Consider the following 24,111-nt stretch of genomic DNA (forward strand, 5'->3'; position numbering starts at 1 on the left):
AAAGCACACTCTCTTGTATGACAATTTACAGTTTGAATTGGAGTTTGTGTTGAAAGGAGACTCCAAGCCATGGGTACCCAATGTTTTTGCTCCAAGATCTACTTTTGAAGTACACAACCTCCCGAAATCTACCTTAAAAAAAAAAAAAAACTTTTTTTTGATGCCGCGAGCTATCCATTATATGAATGGGCTTATGTGTTTGGTTTCTTTTTAAAAGAAATTTGACAACTTTACCATCGCACAATACTCAAGCGCTAATATGCTTCACCAAAGCACATGACAAACGGAGACTTAAGACACTGATTAGCATAATCGCTACCGAGCGTAGCGCTCCGTGTTAAGTAGTAACGTCTCATCAACAAACAATACAAAATACAATTGGTTTCATTTACTCACCTCTGACAGAGGCACACTAGATCTAACAACACAAAAGACAATCTAACTCTGGACACTTCATGATATTATTGATTCAGCGACCCAACAGCAGCAGCAGTTGCAGCAGTGAACTCTCTCTCTCTCTTGCTGTAATTACTTGCACACGCGCAGCCTCATATCACACAAAAACAAGGACCCAAACGGGGCTGCTTGTAGCTGCAGGCAAAAATTGATTATTAAATTAGTTGGCAACTAATTTAGTAATTGATTTTAATTGATTTAATTGATTATTTGTAAAGATGCACGATAATATCGGCCCCCTAATCATAATCCCCATCTTTCAACTAAACTAATCCATGTTTTCATGTCTATATCCCTAAAATCAACAGAGCGACAGCTTAGCTTAGCTTCTTGAGAATCGAGAATCACCCGTTTGGGTTTATATAATTCTATGCCATTTCACCTCACAATCCACTTTTTCCCTTTTGTGTTTACACGCGAATTTTATTTTCCTTTATGAAGTCCTGTAATGGTGGAGGGACTATTCCATTCAAACTGTTTAAAATGAAACGGGCATCTAAAAAAACAATAACTGGAAACATCGTAATGGTTGTGTTTGTTTTGTTCTTCAGGGACCCAAAGGCGAAACTGGACCGGACGGCGAATTGGTGAGACCAGTCATCTAATCTAGTGTCTGCTTCTTGATGCAGCCCACCAATTTTAATATAGATGTGGGCAGTTGTTTGGAATTAGTTCATATAGTACTTCCCAGATGTTGTTAAGGCGCAATAACTGGGTGGAGCTTAAGGGGATCTGAAATCTGATTGGTTTATTTTAAATAGTATTTATATGGCCTTGGTCATCAACCCTGAGTCTGAAGGTCCTCAGATTATAATTATATGGCAACTGGTAAACTGAAATTTGATTGCAGGAAGATAATATTTAACCCTTGATTGTTGAGTTGTCCACTATTACCTATTGATAAACACATTTAATATTGGAAAATATCAGCATTGAATAAGTGCAAATATGTATGCTGGCCTGCAGCCTTTGTACTTGGGCTGGTCACAACTTAACGCAGCAGCTATGCTTAAAATTACCTCTTGAAGTCTCCAAACTAAGATGTTTGGGAGTTGTTACGTGAGCAAAGACCATTTGCATTCATGTTGCACAAATAAAATGAACAATGAATGAAAAATAATGAATTATTGGCTCATCACATATAATTTCTGTGTTACCAGAAAGAAATGGTCACTAAGAAAAGTAATAAAACACATCCTTTATAATTAAAAAGCCGTGCAAAAGCCCAGCAAAATGCATCTTGGGAATTGTTTACATCAAAATAGAGGCTGGTTGAACTCAGATTTAGGGAAAAAAAGGACAAATTAGCACAAACATATGGCTTTATTGCAGTTCCGTTCTACTGTACATGGTTGCCATATAACTGTGTGATATCATCACTACTAATTAAAAGCCGAATATCTACAAAACTGTGGCAGCAAAATTATAATTTTTACAGCACAAAGGATTGACACCATTTTTAGCTAGGTTTGATTCATTTTAAGGCATTTCCTGTTGATTTTCGGTTACTTCAATTTCCTTTTGGGGCATTTACGGGTAACTTCCTGTTGATTTTGGGTTACTGAAAAGGAAGAATGTCCCCAAATGAATAGGAAGTGACTCAAAATAGGAAGTAACGTGTAAATAATTTCCCCAATAGACTGGCTGTGAATTAGGGCTGCAGCTATCGATTATTTTAGTTGTCGAGTAATCTATGAACGTATTGGCCCGAATATAAGACGGCCCTGATTATAAGACGACACCCTCATTTTCAAGACTTTTTGAACGCCAATTACTTTTTATACAGAAAATAATTACAGTACATCTGAAACAGATGATAATAACAATATATTTGAGTGAAAAAGCATGTTATTTTGCCTCATTCTAATCTCAATATCTGAACATTTAAATATGTTAAGTCCAATCACCTTTGTAAATGAATGGCTTTTGGTTTTTGAAATGTAAATAAATCAATCTATTGTGATAAAACAACTAAATTACAATAACTGCATTAACCATCAAAGTGAAGTCTAACTGTAACTGTAGTCTTGAAACAAATCTGAATAAGGAAAAACATTGCAATAAAATAATGCAAACTGGTAAATGTCAGAGTAGCTGAGATATGTCTTGACAGAACATCGCTTCAATGATATCTGGCGCTATCTAGCGTCGTAAATGGGGAGAGTAGCTGAGATCTGTCATGACAGAACATCGCTTCAAGGATATCTGGCGCCATCTAGCGTCGTGAATGGGTATAATGTCTAGACCGCGAATATAAGACGACCTCCTCTTTTTCAGTCTTATTTCAATGCAATAAACACCGTCTTATATTCGGGCCAATACGGTAGTTAGTTCGAATGATCGACTAAGGAACATAAAAAATTAAAATACCTGAGCTGAGCCTCAAACGGTATTAAAAAAAATAATTAAATGAGGATCTAAGCAAAAGTCTAAAATGCAAGCTTTTTTTTGTTTGTTTGTTTAAACAATGCTCTTATGAAATGGTTCAAACCCCCCCCCAAAAAAAAAAACGGCTAAATATACCTATAAACTAAATTACTAATGCGTTTAAAAACATTGGCTCAAACAAAAACCTTGCTTATGTTAGTCTTAACAGGGAGCAGCTGGAGTCAGCCATGTGAAATGAGTTATATCATATTCACTGTTGCCTTTAAAAAACCTTAGCTCAAACAAAAACCTTGCTTATGTTGGTCTTAACAGGGAGCAGCTGGAGTCAGTTATATCATATTCACTGTTGCCACTAGAGGGCAGTGTAGCCACCTAAATCAATAAAACTAAATGCAAGCACTTGAATGAATACTCAAAGCAGCAAAATTACTCGAAGTAATCGAATAATCGTTGCAGCACTAGTTAGTTCAAATATTCGAGTAAACGGATTAGAAACATAAAAAATTTAAATACCTGATCCTTGCCTCAAACGGTATTAAAAAGATAATAAATGAGAATCTCAGTACAACAAAAGAACAATTGGCTAACTTGCATCGCAAAAGTCCACTAGCTTAAATTCTATAAAATGCAAACTTTTTTTTTTTTTTTTCCAACAAATCGTTCAAACTCGTATTCCAACAAAAAACAGCTAAAAATACTTGTAAACTAAATTACGAATGCATTTAAAAAAAAATTTAAAAACTCAAACAAAAACTTACCTTATGTTGGTCTTAACAGGGAGAAGCTGGATTAAGCCATGTTAAATTAGTTATGTCGTATTCACTGTTGCCACTAGAGGGCAGTGTATCCACCCAAATCAATAAAACTAAATGCAAACACTTTCAAAACAAACCATTACAGCGCCACTTTATTTAAACGAATACTTGAAGCATCAATATTAAATTTGAAACCTTTTTTCTAATCGAATTACTCGAGTTAATAGATTAATCGTTGCAGCACGGGGCGCGGGGCTGATTAATAGGGGGCCTGCATTGTTGGCGTGGCCATCAAAGCTTACCGAATCACAGACTAAGAGCTTTTTTCTTTGAAAATTCTTGTGAACAAATGCTTAAATCCCTGAATTCTTAATAGATATGGACGTAAAACAGTCTCGATTCTTGGTTAATAGCAAAAAAAGAAAAAGTGCAGTTAGCATTTATTTTACGTGAATATCTCGAAGTCCGATGGTAGTCTGTCAGTCAATGTGGCTGCCGCCATATGTAAACAGAGCTTTTTCGGTGAAAATTCTTGTGAATAAATGCTTAAATCCCTGAATTCTTTATAGATATGGACGTAATACAGTTTTGATTCTTGGTTAAAAGCCCCCCCCAAAAAAAGTGTAGTTGGCATTTATTTTCCGTAAATATGTCGAAGAATGATACAAGTCTGTTGGTCAATGCGGCTGCCGCCATATGTAAACAGAGCTTTTTTGATGAAAATTCATGTGAATAAATGCTTAAATTCCTGAATTCTCTATAGATATGGACGTAAAACAGTCTCGATTCTTGGTTAAAAGCAAAAAAAAAAAAAAAAAAAAAACGTGTAGTTAGGATTTATTTTAGGTAAATATGTCGAAGAATGATGCAAGTCTGTTAGTCAATGCTGCCGCCGCCATATGTAAACAGCTTTTTAGGTGAAAATTCTTGTGAATAAATGCTTACATTCCTGAATATGTATAGATGTGGACGTAAAATAGTCTCGATTCTTGGTTAAAAGCAAAAAAAAAAAAAAAAAAACGTGTAGTTGGCATTTAGTCTACGTAAATATGTCGAAGAATGATACAAGTCTGTTAGTCAATGCGGCCGCCGCCATATGTAAACAGAGCTTTTTTGGTGAAAATTCTTGTGAATAAATGCTTAGATTCCTGAATTCTGTATAGATGTGGACGTAAAATAGTCTCGATTCTTGGTTAAAAGCAAAAAAACAAAACAAAAAAAAAACGTGTAGTTAGGATTTATTTTAGGTAAATATGTTGAAGAATGATGCAAGTCTGTTGGTCAATGCGGCCGCCGCCATATGTAAACAGCTTTTTCGTTAAAAATTCTTGTGAATAAATGCTTACATTCCTGAATTCTGTATAGATGTGGACGTAAAATAGTCTCGATTCTTGGTTAAAAGCAAAAAAAAAACAAAAACGTGTAGTTGGCATTTATTCTACGTAAATATGTCGAAGAATGATACAAGTCTGTTGGTCAATGCGGCTGCCGCCATATGTAAACAGAGCTTTTTCGGTGAAAATTCTTGTCAATAAATGCTTACATTCCTGAATTCTTTATAGATATGGACGTAAAACAGTTTTGATTCTTGGTTAATAGCAAAAAAAGAAAGAGTGCAGTTAGCATTTATTTTACGTGAATATCTCGAAGTCCGATGGTAGTCTGTCAGTCAATGTGGCGGCCGCCATATGTAAACAGAGCTTTTTCGGTGAAAATTCTTGTGAATAAATTAGGGCTGTCAAAATTATCGCGTTAACGGGCGGTAATTAATTTTTTAAATTAATCACGTTAAAATATTTGACGCAAATAACACACATGCCCCGCTCAAACAGACTAAAATGACTACAGTGTAATGTCCGCTTGTTACTTGTTTTATGGTGTTTGGCACCCTCTGCTGGTGTTTGGGTCCAACTGATTTTATGGGTTAGTACCATGAGTGCGCATGGTGTAATTACTGTCATCAACAATGGCGAACAACTAGCTTATTTTTTTATCTAAAATTTTACAAATTTTAATAAAACGAAAACGTAAAGAGGGGTTTTAATATAAAATTTCTATAACTTGTACTATCATTTATCTTTTAAGAATTACAAGTCTTTCTATCCATGGATCGCTTTAAGAGAATGTTAATAATGTTAATGCCATCTTGTTCATTTATTGTTATAATATACAAATACAGTACTTATTTACCGTATGTTGAATGAATATATCCGTCTTGTGTCTTATCTTTCCATTCCAACAAAAATTTACAGAAAAATATGGCATATTTTAGAGATGGTTTGAATTGCGATTAATTACGATTAATTAATTTTTAAGCTGTGATTAACTTGATTAAAAATTTTAATCGTTTGACAGCCCTAGAATAAATGCTTAAATTCCTGAATTCTGTATAGAAATGGATGTAAAACAGTCTCGATTCTTGGTTAAAAGCAAAAAGAAAAAAAACCAAACGTGTATTTAGCATTTATTTTACGTAAATATGTCGAAGAATGATTCAAGTCTGTTAGTCAATGCGGCCGCCGCCATATGTAAACAGAGCTTCTTGTGAATAAATGCTTGAATCCCTGAGTTATTTATAGATGTGGACATAAAACAAGTCTCGATTCTTGGTTAAAAGCAAAAAAAAAAAAAAAAAAGTGCAGTTAGCATTTATTTTACGTAAATATGTTGTAGAATGATGCTAGTCTGTTAGCCTTACAACAAAAAGCTTTTTTGTTGAAAATTCTTGTGAAAAAAGGAAAAATAGAATAATTACCTTGACTCCTTGAACAAATCACTCCTCAGACAATCCTGTTTGTGTGCGGTACAGCTTCTGTACTTTTTCAATATAAATCTGGCGTTAGATCGCTGCATGTGTCGCTGCGACCGACTGCAAATAACTGAAGCGGATTGTGGGGTGGCCCCCTACTTGAAGGCGTGGCGCAGTGAAGGTTGAATCTGATCCGTCAATATCATTATGAAGTCTGTGGCTCTGGTTTCAGTATTTTTTTTTTTTTTTGACACTATCAAGCTAAATCACCTTTTCTATATATTTTCACGCCCCTATTGTGCACTCCAGTTTTGATACGATTAGACCAAATGTGTACGCTACTTTGCATTTTCTTCATGATTTTCTCCAGTCATATCTGCTTTCATTTTCATATGCAGGGTACAAAGGGAAGGAAGGGACAGAAGGGTCAAAAAGGACAAAAGGTACATTATATTCAATGTGTGTGAGATATTTACACAACACTTCCTCTTTACACATTTGCATCCTTTTTTTTTCAGGAAGCAACTGGCGATCGTGGAGATAAAGGACAGGTTGGTTAACTGACCAAGAGCTATGATCGTGTTTCAGCCATTGACGGTGATAGACGTCCAATCATGTGGCTCTTGAAAACTATTAAAAGTCTAAAGGCGTTTGTCACTAGTATGCGTCAAATGGATTTGAACTGGGAAGGCTAAAAGCAAATGAACGAATGCCAGCCCGGACGTGTTCAAATGGATTGGACGTCTATTGACGTCAACGACCTTGCGGATTTATAGAGGACCAGTTAGTGCCCGATAAGTGCCACAGTTTAAATAGCGCATCATTAAATGAATAATTGAATGTGTCAAGTATATTTTTCAGTATTTACATATACAGTGCCTTGCAAAAGTATTCACCCCCCTTGAACCTTGCAACCTTTCGCCACATTTCAGGCTTAAAACACAAAGATATAAAATTTTAATTTTTTTCTCAAGAATCAACAACAAGTGGGACACAATCGTGAAGTGGAACAAAATTTATTGGATAATTTAAACTTTTTTAACAAATAAAAAACTGAAAAGTGGGGCGTGAAATATTATTCAGCCCCCTTGCGTTAATACTTTGTAGCGCCACCTTTTGCTCCAATTACAGCTGCAAGTCGCTTGGGGTATGTTTCTATCAGTTTTGCACATCGAGAGACTGACATTCTTGCCCATTCTTCCTTGCAAAACAGCTCGAGCTCAGTGAGGTTGGATGGAGAGTGTTTGTGAACAGCAGTCTTCAGCTCTTTCCACAGATTCACGATTGGATTCAGGTCTGGACTTTGACTTGGCCATTCTAACACCTGGATACGTTTATTTTTGAACCATTCCATTGTAGATTTGGCTTTATGTTTTGGATCATTGTCCTGTTGGAAGATAAATCTCCGTCCCAGTCTCAGGTCTTGTGCAGATACCAACAGGTTTTCTTCCAGAATGTTCCTGTATTTGGCTGCATCCATCTTCCCGTCAATTTTAACCATCTTCCCTGTCCCTGCTGAAGAAAAGCAGGCCCAAACCATGATGCTGCCACCACCATGTTTGACAGTGGGGATGGTGTGTTCAGGGTGATGAGCTGTGTTGCTTTTACGCCAAACATATCGTTTTGCATTGTGGCCAAAAAGTTCAATTTTGGTTTCATCTGACCAGAGCACCTTCTTCCACATGTTTGGTGTGTCTCCCAGGTGGCTTGTGGCAAACTTTAAACGAGACTTTTTATGGATATCTTTGAGAAATGGCTTTCTTCTTGCCACTCTTCCATAAAGGCCAGATTTGTGCAGTGTACGACTGATTGTTGTCCTATGGACAGACTCTCCCACCTCAGCTGTAGATCTCTGCAGTTCATCCAGAGTGATCATGGGCCTCTTGGCTGCATCTCTGATCAGTTTTCTCCTTGTTTGAGAAGAAAGTTTGGAAGGACGGCCGGGTCTTGGTAGATTTGCAGTGGTCTGATGCTCCTTCCATTTCAATATGATGGCTTGCACAGTGCTCCTTGAGATGTTCAAAGCTTGGGAAATCTTTTTGTATCCAAATCCGGCTTTAAACTTCTCCACAACAGTATCTCGGACCTGCCTGGTGTGTTCCTTGGTTTTCATAATGCTCTCTGCACTTTAAAACAGAACCCTGAGACTATCACAGAGCAGGTGCATTTATACGGAGACTTGATTACACACAGGTGGATTCTATTTATCATCATCGGTCATTTAGGACAACATTGGATCATTCAGAGATCCTCACTGAACTTCTGGAGTGAGTTTGCTGCACTGAAAGTAAAGGGGCCGAATAATATTGCACGCCCCACTTTTCAGTTTTTTATTTGTTAAAAAAGTTTAAATTATCCAATAAATGTCGTTCCACTTCACGATTGCGTCCCACTTGTTGTTGATTCTTGACAAAAAAATTAAATTTCATATCTTTATGTTTGAAGCCTGAAATGTGGCGAAAGGTTGCAAGATTCAAGGGGGCCGAATAGTTTTGCAAGGCACTGTATCAACTTCAAAATGTATCTCGTTGAAGATTGGTTAATTTAAATTTTTATGAAGTTTACATTTTTAACATACACAGTGGTATGGAAAAGTATTTGAACCTTTTGGAATTTCTCACATTTCTGCAATGAATTACCATCAAATGTGATCTGATCTTTGTCAAAACCACACAGATGAAAAAACTGTCTGCCTTAGCTAAAACCACCCATGCAATTTCAATTTCACCCTGCATTTCACAGAAGGGTGAAAAATAAGTGAACCCTCTGTCGAAGGAGACTTAAAGAGCAATTCAAACTAGGGATGTTCCGATCCAGGTTTTTGCACTTTCGATCCGATACCGATATTGTTTTGCACTTCCGATCCGATACTGATACTGGCCGATACCGGCCTGTCCGAGCATGTATTAAAGTTTAAAGTTATTTAGCCTACTTACTTAGTTAGCAGATTCATGTTGAAAAGGATTTTAGTACTCTTGATAACAACTCGCCACCTGAATTAGGTGAGTTTGAATAACACAGAATGGTTGGTAACAAGAAACTGACCTGTTTATTCAGTGATAAACACAAAACATAATAAATAACAAACAGAAACGGTGTATTCAGCCAGTAAAACGTGCAAATAATATTGTAGACTGTCTTAAAAAAGCAAAACGCACAAACAACCTCCCTGGAAAATAAACTATTAACTCAGCATCAGTTCTCTGCTCTTGAACAACTGTACCTAGGCTTTAAGAAAATGAAGGTGTACTGTAAAATGCGGAGCGGAGTTTAGAGAAACCAAAGCAAAAACTGGAATGGATTATGTAAATCGGTGCACTGGAAAACCCGGACCGGACGCTCGCCCAAAAAAAAAACGGATTGGGAGTCTGGATCGGAATTTTTCCGTGTCAGCCGATCCGATACCGATTCGCATTTTTTTGCGCATGTCGGCGGTCGATCCGATCCAAATATCGGATCGGGACAACCGTAATTGAAACCAATTTATACCAAACAATTGAAGTCATGTGTGTGCCCAATCGCTGATGAGTGGTTTCAAGCTTCTGTGCCCACTATAAAACACACACCTGGTAAGAATTGTCTTGATGGGAAGCATTGTCTGATGTGCATGGCTCGGTCAAAAGAGCTGTCAGAAGACCTACGATCAAGGATTCTTGGTTTGTATAAAGTGGGGAAAGTATACAAAACCATCTCTAAAAATCTTGATGTTCATCAATCGACAGATTACCCTAGAGTGTCTGCTAAAGACTTACAGAAATCACTGGTACAATCCAATATCTATGTGCACACATCAACTATATGTAAAACTATGGCCAAGAATGGCGTTCATGGGAAGTCTTCACAGAGGAAGCCACTGCTGTCTAAAAAAAAAACCATTGTTCCTCGTTTAATGTTCGCAAAAAGGCACTTGGACACTCCACAGAAGTTTTGGCAAAATATTTTGTGGACTGATGAAACCAAAGTTGAATTGTTTGGGTGTAACATGCAACGTCATCTGTGGAGGAAAAATGGAACAGCTCACCAACATCAACACCTCATCCTCACAGTGGTGGAGGAAACATCATGATTCGGGGCTGTTTTGCTACCTCAGGGCCTGGACAACTTCCAATCATTAGTGAAAGAATGAATTCCAAAGTTTATCAGGATGTTTTGCAGTAAACCGTGAGGCCGTCTGTCAGACAGTTGAAGCTAAAAAGAGGATGGATGCTGCAAAAACAATGATCAGAAGTAAATCAACTTCAAAATGGTTTCAGAAGAACAAAATACACGTTCTGGAGTGGCCAAGTCAAAGTCCAGACTTGAACCCCATTGATATGTTGTGGCTTGACCTAAAGACAGCGATTCATAGCAGACATCCCAGGAATCTGACTGAACTACAGCAGTTTTGTAGAGAAGAATGGAGATTCGCTCTGAGCAATGTGCCAGACTGATCTGCAGCTACAGGAAGCGTCTGCCAAAGTGGGTGCCACAAAATATTAAATGTGATGGTTCACTTGCTTATTTTTGCCCCTTCCGTCATTGTTTGCATACTATCATCATCAGTGTTGTCACAGATTACTTGAAAAAGTAATTTAATTACTGATTACTGATTACGCCTCAAAAAAGTAATCAAGTTACTTTACTGATTACTTCAGTATCAAAGTAACTAAGTTACTTTAAAAGTCATCTATCAGTTACCAGTTATCAGATGATTGAATTTAAAAGGGAATATCAGAATTTCGCACTAGCTTAGCCACTCCGGAGCCCTGAAACTAAGAAATATCTGACAAACTGCTTAGAATTTGTTGAAATCAACTCCACCGACCAATTAAACCCCACTAACTCTAAGATTAAGCCTAATGTCAAAACTTCTGAATTTCGGGCTATGGTTAACAGCATATCAGTGGCAATGTAAAACAATGCAAACTGACGGCACAATAATCAACAACACACAAGTGGATTGTACAGTGCAATAAACACAAAGGTGGTGGCGAGCGCGGATGCGCGTGCAGCCGTTCACATTAATAACCCGGAAGTACTCCTCTCAACACACACGCGATCAATTTGGCCACAAAACGTGGCGGCAACTAAGCACTTTAAACTCAATCGGATTTACAACACATCCCACAGATGCCAAATGAACACATCACCTCACGGCATAAATGTGCAACACGCATATGATGTAAACAAAGCTTGCCAACTTGGAGCGATGACTGCCCGTCGTTGCTACGGCAAAGCTACGAAACGGCTGCGCATGTAGGGGGTCCAACCTTTCACTGATACCCTCCAGAATGAAGGAAAAATACTCACCTTCATTCATGGATATCCACGGATCAACATTCTCTCGCAACGTCTCAACACATGGCGCGAATGTCCACCCGCCTCAGTCCCACAACACGTGACGCGAGACCAAAACAGGAAATAGCTAAGAGGTTGTCATGGAAACACGTACCGGGAACCTTTTATTTTAGCATTTTCTATTCAAAATGCTCTTCGTACATGACTACAATATTCTTCATTCTACATACATTATGAGGCAATGAAAAAATAGTAACGCAGAGACACGAAGGAAACTAACTTTAATCAGATTACTGGTGTAGAAAAATGAACGCGTTAGATTACTCGTTACTGAAAAAAGTAATCAGATTACAGTAACGCGTTTCTAACTAACGCGTTACTGACAACACTGATCATCATTCAAATATAAAAACCTATAAATGTTTGTATAAATGTGGTTTTAGTTAAAACACTGTTTTTTTTTTTCATCTGTGTGATTTTGACAAAGATCAGATCACATTTGATGGTGCTTTTATGCAGAAATGTGAGAAATTCCAAAAGTTTCAGATACTTTTTCATACCACTGTATTTCATGTGGTATAATTGTTTCTATAAGTATGTTGTTATTTCAATATTTACCTATTTATTTCAATTTTAAAAAAAATTTCCTAACCAATGATAATACAATAGAATGAGAATAGATTTCAGCATTTATTTATTTAATTTGTTTTTTTTTCCACATCTCTTTGAAGATTTTTGCCATTTTTTCTCCAATTATTTCAATTCTTGTCTTTTCACCAGCGTGGTCCAAAAGGCGGGGTCGGTCGGCCGGGAGAATCTGGCCCCGAGGGTCCTCCCGGCCTTCCGGGGCCCCGAGGGGCTCGCGGCCCTCTCGGAGACCCGGGGGTCAAAGGTCAAGCTGGGCCCAGAGGAGTTCAAGGTCCCATGGTGAGCCCTGAAAATTGCCACGAAGATTTAACGACAGCCGATTAAACAGAAAACGGTATCTTTGACGTTGTGTTCAGGGTCCCGGGCTGTCGGACGAACAGGTGCTGCAGTTGTGTCGCAGCGTCGTCACTGCTCAGCTGTCGCAGTACGCCTCCTCCATTAGGAGTAAATGCTTGCAAGGCTGCCCAGTCAACAACCGCACGCTCATCGGACCCCCTGGAGCCAAAGGACCCCTGGGACCGCCCGGAAAATCTGTGAGGCTGTTATTTTATTACTGATGATACATGGACAGAAATATATACGGTGCCCTCCATAATTATTGGCGCCCCTGAAAAAGATGTGTTTTTTAGCTTCTAATAATTTTTCTTTTAATTAAAAAAATATGAGACCTTCATAGAAAAAAAGAGAAAAATCCAACCTTCAATACAAGTGCATTCATTCAGTGGTGAAAAAATCCCACATAAAGAAATAATTATTTGACATCAAATAATGTGTGTCACAATTATTAGCACCCCTGGTGTTAATACTTTGTACAACCCCCTTTTGCCAACAAAACAAGGTCTGAGGACTGAGATGGCCTTGGGATGAGCTTGATTCTGTGTCTGGTGAACCATTTCTGTGTAGATTTGGCCATATGTTTAGGGTCAATTGTCTTGCTGAAAGACCCAGTGACGACCCATCTTCAGCTTTCCGGCATAGGGCAACAGATTTGTTGCTAAAAAGCTCAATCTTGGTCTCACACAAAAATACACACTGTCCCAGGCTTCAACTGGGACTGTGTGCTTTGGTCAGATGAGCCCAAGATTGAGCTTTTTGGTAACAAACACTCTAAGTGGGTCTGGCGTGCCACGAAAGATGCGCATGCTGAAAAGCACCTCATACCCACTGTGAAGTATGAGGGTGGGTCAGTGATGCTGTGGGGCTGTTTCGCTTCCAAAGGCCCTGGGAACCTTGTTAGGGTGCATGGCATCATGAATGCTTTGAAATACCAGGACATTTTAAATCAAAATCTGTTGCCCTCTGACCGAAAGCTGAAGATGGTTCGTCACTGGGTCTTTCAGCAAGACAATAACCCTAAACATATGGTCAAATCTACACATAAATGGTTCACCAGACACAAAATCAAGCTCCTCCCATGGCCATCTCGGTCCCTAGACCTTGTTTTGTTGGCAAAAGGGGGTTGTACAAAATATTAACACCAGGGGTGCTAATAATTGTGACACACATTATGTGATGTCAAATATTTTTTTCTCTATGTGGGATTTTTTCCCCACTGAATGAATGCACTTGTATTGAAGGTTGGATTTTTCTCTTTTTTTCTATTAAGGTCCCATATTATTTGAATTAAAAAATATATATATATTAGAAGCTAAAAACATCTTTTTCAGGGGTGCCAATAATTATGGAGGGCACTGTATGATAAAAAAAGATTTTTTTTTTTTAAATTGACCAAAAGGAGTAAAAAAAAATTTTTTTTCAATTGTTGCATTATTGCAATTGGCTAACTTGCATAGGAAACGTCCGCTAGCTTAAACGCTATTTAATTCTAATGCGTTCAAAAACATAATCCCTTTTTTCGTTCTTTAGTAATCGTGAAATCCGTTTTCTGACCATTTTGACCTCATCTTCCCAAAACCTAATCGCCTATTCCGTTTCATGTTATAAACATATTCAAATCTACCAACGCAAAACACGCTTCCTTCTTTGCCATCTTTTGTAGGGCAAAGCGGGAAAAGCCGGATCCAAGGGAGCCCGTGGTGTTCAGGGCGATCGAGGCCTGGAAGGAGAAAAGGGAGCGCAGGGTGAACGAGGTCCGCCACTTCTGATATTGTCATTTCTTGAATTCATGTTTTGAAATTCATAGTACCCTTTTTGAGCAGGCAAAAAAGGTCCAAAAGGAATAACAGGCGATCAAGGAACAGGTTTCCCGGGACTTGATGGACCACAAGGGGTCCCTGGTGAGATCATGTCTTCATTGTTTCTTCATTTCCAGGTCAAACTTACTTTCTGTAATGACTTCAAAACATAGGCGGAGTTTGACTTTTGTGGCAGGGAGGGTAAAAATGTTGATGACCCCGAAACATAGTGTCAGCAATAAAATTAACTTACACAATGTATGCTCAGTTAGTAGCTTAGCACATAACAGATAAGGATAGGGTTGCCACCTTTCAGAAATAGAAATAAGGGACGCCTCCCCTCGCGCCCAAAGCCTTACGGGCGAAAAAAAGGTGCATCTACAAAACTCCTAAAATGCATAGAAATGTAAGTATTTTTAGATGAGAAAACTGTATTGTGCGCTTTGTGGGCATGGCTGTTTCCTTGCAGCAGATTGTTGTTTTTCTTTTCTGCAGGTTAGTGAAAACGAAGTTGTCAATATCGTAATTAACATTTGTGTTGTCACCACTGAATCCAGTCACGTGATGCATTGACAAGCCAAATTTCTTAAGGGAATGTTCTAGGATAGCTACAATTCCAGCAGCTGACTCGTCTGCATTCTCTATGAAGTCCAGCATTTTGTTGGTGAGCTCAGACTCTGGACTGAAGTACTGGACAGCAAGGGGAACGTCTTCCTGCTCAATTTATTCGAGGCATCGGTCTGTATGGAAAATGGGATGGGTGACGTTAAGATCTTAAGCACATCACCCACTGCCTTTCGACCCAGGACCTGTTTCAACAGTGCCTCTTGCTTGTTCTCCCCAAAGTCATTTTCTTCACCATTTTGGAATCACATAAAAATCTTCTGATTGAGCCTGTGTCCACAGTCAGCACTATGGTAGCTCTGGCTGGCTACGTTATACTGTGTGGTATACCTGTGTCACCTCACCTGCAGCAATTTAGAGGGTAGGAGTGGTATGATGTTAAATTCACTATTAATCAATAGATAGCATATATTTGCAGTAGGACTATTTATTCAGTGTTTATTTGCTGTTAATCTATTAGGAATAATTCCAAATGAGTAGCATTAGATAGCGTAACAAAATAACATGTTCTTTATGGGTACATAAATTCATTCCATATTGAGTGATAATAAATGTATGTTTCAAAAAAAAAAAAAAAAAAATCAACATTCCTAAAACTAATCAACCATACTAGCAACTGAAATAGCCTAGCTATGCTCCTATCAATGCAAGATGTATGAAGGTAAATATAAATATAGCCTATATGTTATACATATACAAGAGCATAATATACCAAATCAAGCTCAGGGGATGTTTTAGGTACAAAGAATTGTGACGAAGGCTCTTCTGGGATCTTATATTCCGTTTGTGGAGGTCCCCTGCAGCATGCTGTTTTACGCTTCCGTGAGACACTGCAAAAACTCTCCTGCCTGCCTTGCAGTTCGCGTTATACTCATCATGAGTGACTCTATCGAGCCACTCCAGTCTATTTTTTGGAGACGTTTCCCCTTTTGAGGATGACGTGGGGTGTACTGAACTTCTAATGTTGAAGAGACATGTTAGTTTTGAAAACACGCGGGGCGGTGCACTGAGCAGAGACAGCGAGGTAACTAGGCAACGGACCCGGAAGTGGAGCGCAGTGCAGGGCAGACAGCAGCGGGCAGGCAGATAACTATCTTGCTGTCTTTAATATCTCCTGCCCTTTTTGTTCATTATTGTTGGCTCAGTGGTCACTCATGAGCGCAGGTGTGTGTTTGTGTGTGACAGACGTGCATGGGCTGGGCGCACCGCCGCCCGCCACGGAGGAGCCGCCGGTCGACCCATGGGACAATTGTGAAATACGGAATAAACTGCGTTCCGTATTGGTTCAATACAGAACGCAACTTTTAATTCCCACTTACGGAACGATTCCGTATTTCAAGGGACGGGTGGCAAGCCTAGATAAGCAACTGGGCTGTTGACGTCATGCCGGGCTCAGTCCATTTTGTCGGATGCGTGTCCGGCAAAAATAGAAAAAAGCCTATACCATTCGGCGGGCTGCAGCACGCCGGAAATGGTCCGCAGTCAATCCGCAGCTCTGACGCGGCCGGTATACAGTGGGGCAAATAAGTATTTAGTCAACCACTAATCGTGCAAGTTCTCCCACTTGAGATTATTAGCGAGGCCTGAAATTGTCAACATGGTTTTTTTTTTTTGTTTGTTTTTTTACTTGGATTTACACTTATCCAGAGTCTTTAGTTTAGGCTTTTCGGTAGGGTTATCAAATTTATCCCAATAGCGGTGGGAATTAATTTTTTTAAAAAATGTATCACGTTAAAATATTTAATGCAATTAATGCATGCGCTGCACGACCTACTCACGCATTGTCGCGCTCTATCTGTAATGGCGCCGTTTTACCTATATAGAGAGACAAAAAGGCAGCGTAAAATGAGGAGAGTGAATTTTGGCAGCCTTTGGAGCCTTTTTTTTAATTGGCTAAAGCCTTACAATCCCTCTCCCTACGATTACAAATATCATGGGAAGCAATGTGGGGAAGCAAGGTAGCAACTGATCTTTTTCTTAACACCTTATGTTATTTCTCACGCAGAGAAGGTATATCAATTGGTAGCACTACGCACAGTCATGGTTCCACTTCCCATCATGCATTTGGGCATGCCTACAGTATCATTTACTGAAAGCTCAACAAATACACTAGATGGCAATATTTAGTCACAATATACAAAGTCACAAGTCTTTCTATCCATGGATCCCTCTCACAGAAAGAATGTTAATAATGTAAATGCCATCTTGAGGATTTATTGTCATAATAAACAAATACAGTACTTATGTACTGGATGTTGAATGTATATATTCGTCCGAGTTTTATTCTTTTTTTTTCTTAATGCATTGCCAAAATGTATATGATCAGGAAAAATTATCGGGAATGATTGGAATGAATTGGGAGCAAAAAAAAAGAAATCGGATCGGGAAATATCGGGATCGGCAGATACCCAAACTAAAACGATCGGGATCGGATCGGGAGCAAAAAAACATGATCGGAACAACCCTAGACCAAATACTTATTTTCCACCATGATTTGCAAATAAATTCTTTAAAAATCAAACAATGTGATTTTCTGTTTTTTTTTCCACATTCTGTCTCTCATGGTTGAGGTTTACCAATGTTGACACTTACAGGCCTCCTCTCTAATATTTTCAAGTGGGAGAACTTGCACGATTAGTGGTTGACTAAATACTTATTTGCCCCACTGTACGTTGAACAATAGGATATAATGGGAACGGATTGGCTCCGGCGCTATTTTTTACCAAAGCCGGACCAGAACGATGATGCATCTGGTGTATTTGGGCCCTTAAAGTTTTGACAATTTTTGACATTTCTAGCTCGATAGATATAGGCTAGTTCAGGGGTGGGAAAACTATTCCACAAAGGGCCGCAGTGGGTGCCGGTTTCCATTCCAACCTACGAAGAGGAAACTTTTTCACCAGTCTGGTGTCTTGCAAGTGCAATCAGTTGATCGCAGTCAGGTGCTTCCTGTTTCAACGGAAAACTCATTGATTAAACTAGTGCTTCTCAATTATTTTCCGTCACGCCCCCTCAGGAAGAAGTAAACATTTCACACCCCCTCACCCCCAACTCTCTGCCACCAATATAAATAGTATCATTTGTCTATAAAATTATTAAACGCACACCTCTGCGAGTCACGTCATCACTCGAAATTAATATCTCAAGCCCCCCTTTTGCTGCAAAATTGACCAGAAGGGGTGCCATTTTGTTTGTGCTACGTCTGCGCCAGTTGTTGGGACATCCCTCTGTTATGGAGAGAGTTGGTACGCTCTGTCAGCCACAGGAGTTGGACACGGAAAAGCTGCGAGTGACGTCATCGCTCGAAATTAATCTATCAAACACGATAGCAGCAGAAACGAAATTTTTGACAGCACAAACGTAGCATAAACAAATGGCGCCATCTCAGGTCCATTTTGCATTAAATAGAGGCTGCATGACATCATCACTCGAATTTAGGGCTGCAGCTATCGAATATTTTAGTAATCGAGTAATCGACTGAAAATTCTATCGATTAATCGGATAAAACAAATATATTTTTAGGTGAAGAGCAATTATATACATGAGAAAACAAGACATTTCATCTAATCTTGAACCATTTTCAGTCAATCAATGTCTTCATTTTCGATGTATATTGTTGAAAACAGCCAACAATTGCATCTCAGATGTAACTAGAATAAAAAAAGACTAATTCATGGCTTTCACTCAAAAAACTTTTAGATCTTATTAAAAAATTTTTTAAAATTATATATATCTTACCTAAAAATGCCGTTACGCTTGATAACACACATCACTGAAAAGTTAGGATTTTTCCCCACGTGTTTCAATTGAATTTCTATTTGTGTCAAGCCATTTTTAAGTTCTAGTTAAATTTTAAGTTAGTCTAAACTGTAAGTCCTGATAGGATTTTGAGTTTTTGCAGTGTTCAAAATAAATGTATAATACCTGCTGTTTTGGAGCACATTAGGGACCAGTGCTACTTGGTGTTTTATCCAGCAATGACTACTGAGCTAAAATTGATAGTTAGCATTATTGAGTTTTTATTTTACACCCTCATCACTCCACAATGCTATGTTATGTTAAAGCCTGTATGTAAGACACGTTAGCCACGCATAGAAAGTGGTCATAACTAATAGAAACCTAGCCCTCCGTAGGGCTAACGTTACTTGAGCTAGTGACAGTAACGTTAATCTTATTTATTAGCGCTTGGCGCTCTGCTGCTTTAAGATGGCGGCTGTTTACGAACGCTACCCAGACGCGGCCGAGTCTGTCATTTCGCATCTAGTTCAACATACATGTGATCTCTATGAGACTCATCAGACGCTACCTGCTACCAACATAGCATCGTGCGGGCTAGTATTTAGCAACGTTGGCGTCGTTTGTCTGCAGTGGTTTTTTTTTTGGTTTTTTTTTGCTTCTTCCTCTATGCACGTGACATCAGCGCGTTGTCCTGCATTAAAAGTAATCCGAGCAAAACGTGATGCTTAGAGCTGTCAAAATAAACGATTACTCGAGGTGAATAAAATTACTCGGATCAGTTTTTAAACTCGGGTTGCTCGAGTATTTGTTTCAGCTCTACTCGAATTAATATCTATCTCAAAAACGATGGCAGCAGAGAAGAATATTTTTACAGCACAAACGTAACACAATTAATTGAAGCCATTTTTAGCTTTTTTTATCATAATAGGGGGCTGGTAGACCAAAGAATGACCTACTCTGAAAAAAATAAGTGGTGGATTTATTTGATGAAATCATTGTAACAATTTGTACTTACTTTTATTCAGTAAATTTTACTGCTTGCGATATTAAGTTCAGTTGACAATGAGTCAAATTTACTTAATAGAAGTAAGTGCAAATTGTTCCAATGATTTTATCAAGTAAATCCACCAGTTTTTTTTTTTTTCAGTCTGTATAAAAAAAGTAGTACCTCAAAAAAAAACAGCAGCACAAATGATCACAAACCTAGCACAAACGAATGACATTTTTACAGTTGTGGTCAAAAGTTTACATACACTTGTTTAGAACATAATGTCATGGCTCTCTTGAGTTTCCAGTTATTTCTACAACTCTGATTTTTCTCTGATAGAGTGATTGAAACAGATACTTCTTTGTCACAAAAAACATTCATGAAGTTTGGTTCTTTTATGGCTTTATTATGGGTGAACAGAAAAAAGTGATCAAATCTGCTCTCCACTGTCTTCCCACTCCATTGTATTTTTTGGAGACGTTTCCCCTTTTGAGGATGAGGTGGGGTGTCCTGAGCTTCTGCTGCTGAAGAAGTCATTTTTGTTTTGAAAACTCGCAGGGCGGTGCACTGAACAGAGCAAGCGAGGTAACTAGGCAACCAACCCAGATGTGAAGCGCAGTGCAGGGCAGACAGCAGTGGGCAGGCAGATAACTATCTTGCTGTCCATAATATCTCCTGCCCTTTTTGTTCATTATTGTTGGCTCAGTGTGTCAGGGTAAAATACCAAAACATAGCTCAAAATGAGAATGATGAATCAAACAGCCAAGGATTGCCTTCATCGAAGATTTTTATATACAGTAACATGATATATCACGGGTACAGACGCGGAGTAACACACAAAGTGCCTCTCCGCATGTGGACAAAAGAGAGATACAGGACATGCCTCTATTTATGGGTTGACGCCATAGAAACGAAATCGAAAGTAAAAACATCTCAAGTTACAGAAAAACATCTCTCATAGGGGAAAAACAGCCCAAGCTACAACCTTGAATCAGCAGCTGTGGCCAGGAAGAAGTTTGATCAGCCACAGTTGCTATATTGTACTCATTCAGGGAATATTGGAAACAACAGGAACATGACAGTCCATATTTGGGCATATTGACTCCATCTACAATTGTCAAGGCTATGAGAAGGCCCATTCAAAAAGACTACAACAGATTGTTCTAACAATGATACTCTAGGCTATAATGTTCTCATGCAAGCATAACAAAAGCATTCAACATATATAATGTTTGTGTTTTAAGCATGAATAAATTCTCTCACACAGTGGTCACTCATGAGCGCAGGAGGTGTTTGTTTGTGTGTGACAGACGTGCATGGGCTGGGCTCGCCACGAGTCGCGCGGGGTCGCCCCTCGGGACAATTGTGAAATACGGAATAAACTGCAATACGGAACGCAACTTTTAATTCCCAATTACGGAACGATTCCGTATTTCAAGGGACGGGTGGCAAGCCTAGTCTTATGGGGGGCCAACCTCACATAGGTGACAGAAACTATGTCACATTTTTGTCTTGTTCTCGTCTCGTCAGGCAAAAACTGGCATTGGTTTTGTTATGTTCTAGTCTCCCAAGCCGCGTTTTTAGCTCGTCGTGATGGAAAAATTGTTTGTTGACGAGATATTTTCCTTAATCGTCATTGTTCGTCGATGTTAATTCGCTGCAAATTCTCCCACCGACATAGATTTTTATTGTTTTTTTTTTTCAGGATTCCCGGGCGAGCCCGGCGTTGCCAAAAACGGCATGGAAGGTCCGCGCGGCCCACGCGGGTTCCCGGGTCCGGTGGGCATCACCGGAATGCTGGGAATCGCCGGCGTTCCGGGTTTCTGCGAGGCCCGGGATTGCAGCATTCACGCTCCGGTCATGCGAAAAGAGCAGGGTCTTGTCAAGGGTCCCCACAGCTCCTAAACCTGAAATTTTTACACAGAAAAAAATATACGTGTCTGGAAAATACTCACTTTGCTTCCCTTTTTTCTATATTTTCTTTCCTTGTAGCCATCTTGAAAACGTATTTATAGCTTTTTGTTTGTCATCACAACTATCTTTGGCCAGAAAAAAAGTGGAAGCATTGTGAATATTTTCCAGATGCGAGGTGAGTAAATATAGGACGGTGTGTAAATATGATGTAAAGTATCGCAAATACATGAAATGTGCTTTGAAGTGTTTCGGATAAACTGACTGCTTTGTTTTTTGAACCTGCTCGCTTTTTTGCTATACAGTTGGTTTTTTTGCCACAGAAATCAGACTTTAAAAGGGCTGTTTTTTGTTGTTGTTTTTTTTTCAACTGTTTAAATACTCTATTAAATGTGAAGTTTATTAATAAATCCATGGGATTTGTGGAGTCCTTTGAGGTATGTCATTTTTAGAAACAATACTTTTTTTCAATAAATACATTCACAACACATTTGATTTGAATGATTTGGTTTGATTTAATAGGATGTTTTTTAATTACGTTTCTATCAGGCAGGGGTGTCAAACTTGCGGTCCAGGGGCCAATTGAGGCCCTCGGCACAATATTTTTCGGCTATTGATTGATTGTATTATATAAATGGATATTTATTATTATATTATTATTATTTATTATTATATTATACTATGAATTGATATATATTATATTGGGCGGTTAAAAAATTAATGTTTAAATTTAAAAAATGAAGGATTCATTTTGGGGAAAAAATCATTTGAATTGTAAGTAAAAAAAAGAAACATTAAAAAGCTTTTATTAAAAATATGTAATCTCAAAAAAAATTCTAGAAGTAATTTAAAATTCAAAATGAATTAAGGAAAATTAAGGAAAAATTAGAAAGTTAAAAAAAAAAAAAGCCTTGACTATTGGAAATCTAAATCTAAAAGAAAATTTAAAAAATATATATACATTTTAATTCCATTTAAAAACAAATTTTTTTCTATGTAACCCCCCCCACAAAAAAAAAAAAAAAAAAAAAAAAAAACATGTTGCGGTCCTCAGGACAATATTTTGCAGCCCCAATTGAGCAATAAAAAAAAAAGAAGAAAAAATAGGAATTTTAAAGTTAAAAGATACATTAATTGAAGGATTCGTTTTGGGGAAAAACTATTATTTAAATAATAAGTTTTAAAAAAATGTAAAAACCCTTTTTAAAAATGCGAAATCTATATATACAGTGCTGCTCAAAAGTTTGTGAACCCCCTCAACATTTTGGAATTTTCTATTATTTCAACCTGATTTCCTAATCAATCAATTCAGTAGTTTTTTTTTGTTTTTTTAACAGTTGTGTTGTCGAGACTAAATTAAAAAGAGTTTTCATCAACTGATGTAGGTGCAAAATTGAACTGTTTGGTCACAACCAAAACCGCCATGTCTGGCGAAAAGTCAACACTGCATACCACCAAAAGAACCTTCTCCCAACAGTGAAGCATGGAGGTGGGAATGTCAAGATCTGGGCTTGCTTTTCATCCTCAGGACCTGGACAACTCCACATAGTCCAGGGAATCATGAATTCTGAGGAATATTGTCAAATCCTAGAACATAACCTGACGCCATCTGTTTTGAAGTTAAAGCTTGGCAGAAGGTGGATCATGCAACATGATAATGATCCAAAGCATTCCAGCAATACAACCAAGGAATGGCTGAAAAAGAAGAAGATTCGTGTTCTGGACTGGCCCAGTCAAAGTCCTGACCTAAATCCCATTGAAATGCTGTGGCGGGACCTGAAGCGAGCAGTTCATGCCAGACGCCCATCAAACCTCTCTCAACTGACTGCGTTCTGCAAGGAAGAATGGGCAAAAATCCCCCAAAGTAGATGTGAGAGGCTGATTAGTCACTACAGAAACCGTTTGGTTGAGGTAATCTCTGCAAAAGGAGGCGCAATATCCTATTAACTGAAGGGGTTCACATACTTTTGCACACATGATATCTGAGTTTTTCTTAAATCAACCACTTTTGTTAAATAAAGAATGACAATATAACTATTTCTTTTGTTTCAGTCCATTATTTGGAATGTCAGTATTGTGGATTTGGGTATAACTTAACATTTAATAAGGTTATTTTAGTTTTTTTTACAAAAAATCTGACCATCGCTGTGGGGTTCACAAACTTTCGAGCAGCACTGTATTTTTTTATTACACAATTTTAAATATATAAAATATATACATTCTCTGTAATCTATACAAATAAAACATATATCCATAGATAAGTTATATTTTAACAAAAAATATAAATTCTTTATAATCTATAAAAATAAAACATATATCCATAGTTAAATTATTATGTTTTTAACAATAAAAAAAGCTAATTAAAGTGAATATGGCTCTTTTTTTTTCCTTTTTTTTAAAATAAATTTCTTGTGACCTCACACAGCATAACTATTTGGCTGC

At 38.2% G+C, this 24,111-nt stretch overlaps 1 protein-coding gene across 1 annotated transcript in view; it reads left to right on the plus strand.

The window, feature by feature from the left end:
• The window catches only part of LOC130915341 (collagen alpha-1(I) chain-like), a 46,248-nt gene extending 23,856 nt beyond the window's left edge, over positions 1–22,392 (plus strand). The window contains exons 17-24 of the mRNA XM_057835301.1: positions 1,008–1,043; positions 6,747–6,791; positions 6,867–6,899; positions 12,406–12,552; positions 12,630–12,806; positions 14,273–14,363; positions 14,433–14,510; positions 21,464–22,392. Coding sequence (XP_057691284.1) covers positions 1,008–1,043; positions 6,747–6,791; positions 6,867–6,899; positions 12,406–12,552; positions 12,630–12,806; positions 14,273–14,363; positions 14,433–14,510; positions 21,464–21,663 — 807 coding nt within the window. The 3' untranslated portion in view covers positions 21,664–22,392. The remainder of the gene's footprint in view (positions 1–1,007; positions 1,044–6,746; positions 6,792–6,866; positions 6,900–12,405; positions 12,553–12,629; positions 12,807–14,272; positions 14,364–14,432; positions 14,511–21,463) is intronic.
• Positions 22,393–24,111: the final 1,719 nt, after the last annotated feature.

Source organism: Corythoichthys intestinalis, chromosome 4 (genome assembly GCF_030265065.1).
Source record: "Corythoichthys intestinalis isolate RoL2023-P3 chromosome 4, ASM3026506v1, whole genome shotgun sequence".
NCBI classification, from domain to species: domain Eukaryota; kingdom Metazoa; phylum Chordata; class Actinopteri; order Syngnathiformes; family Syngnathidae; genus Corythoichthys; species Corythoichthys intestinalis.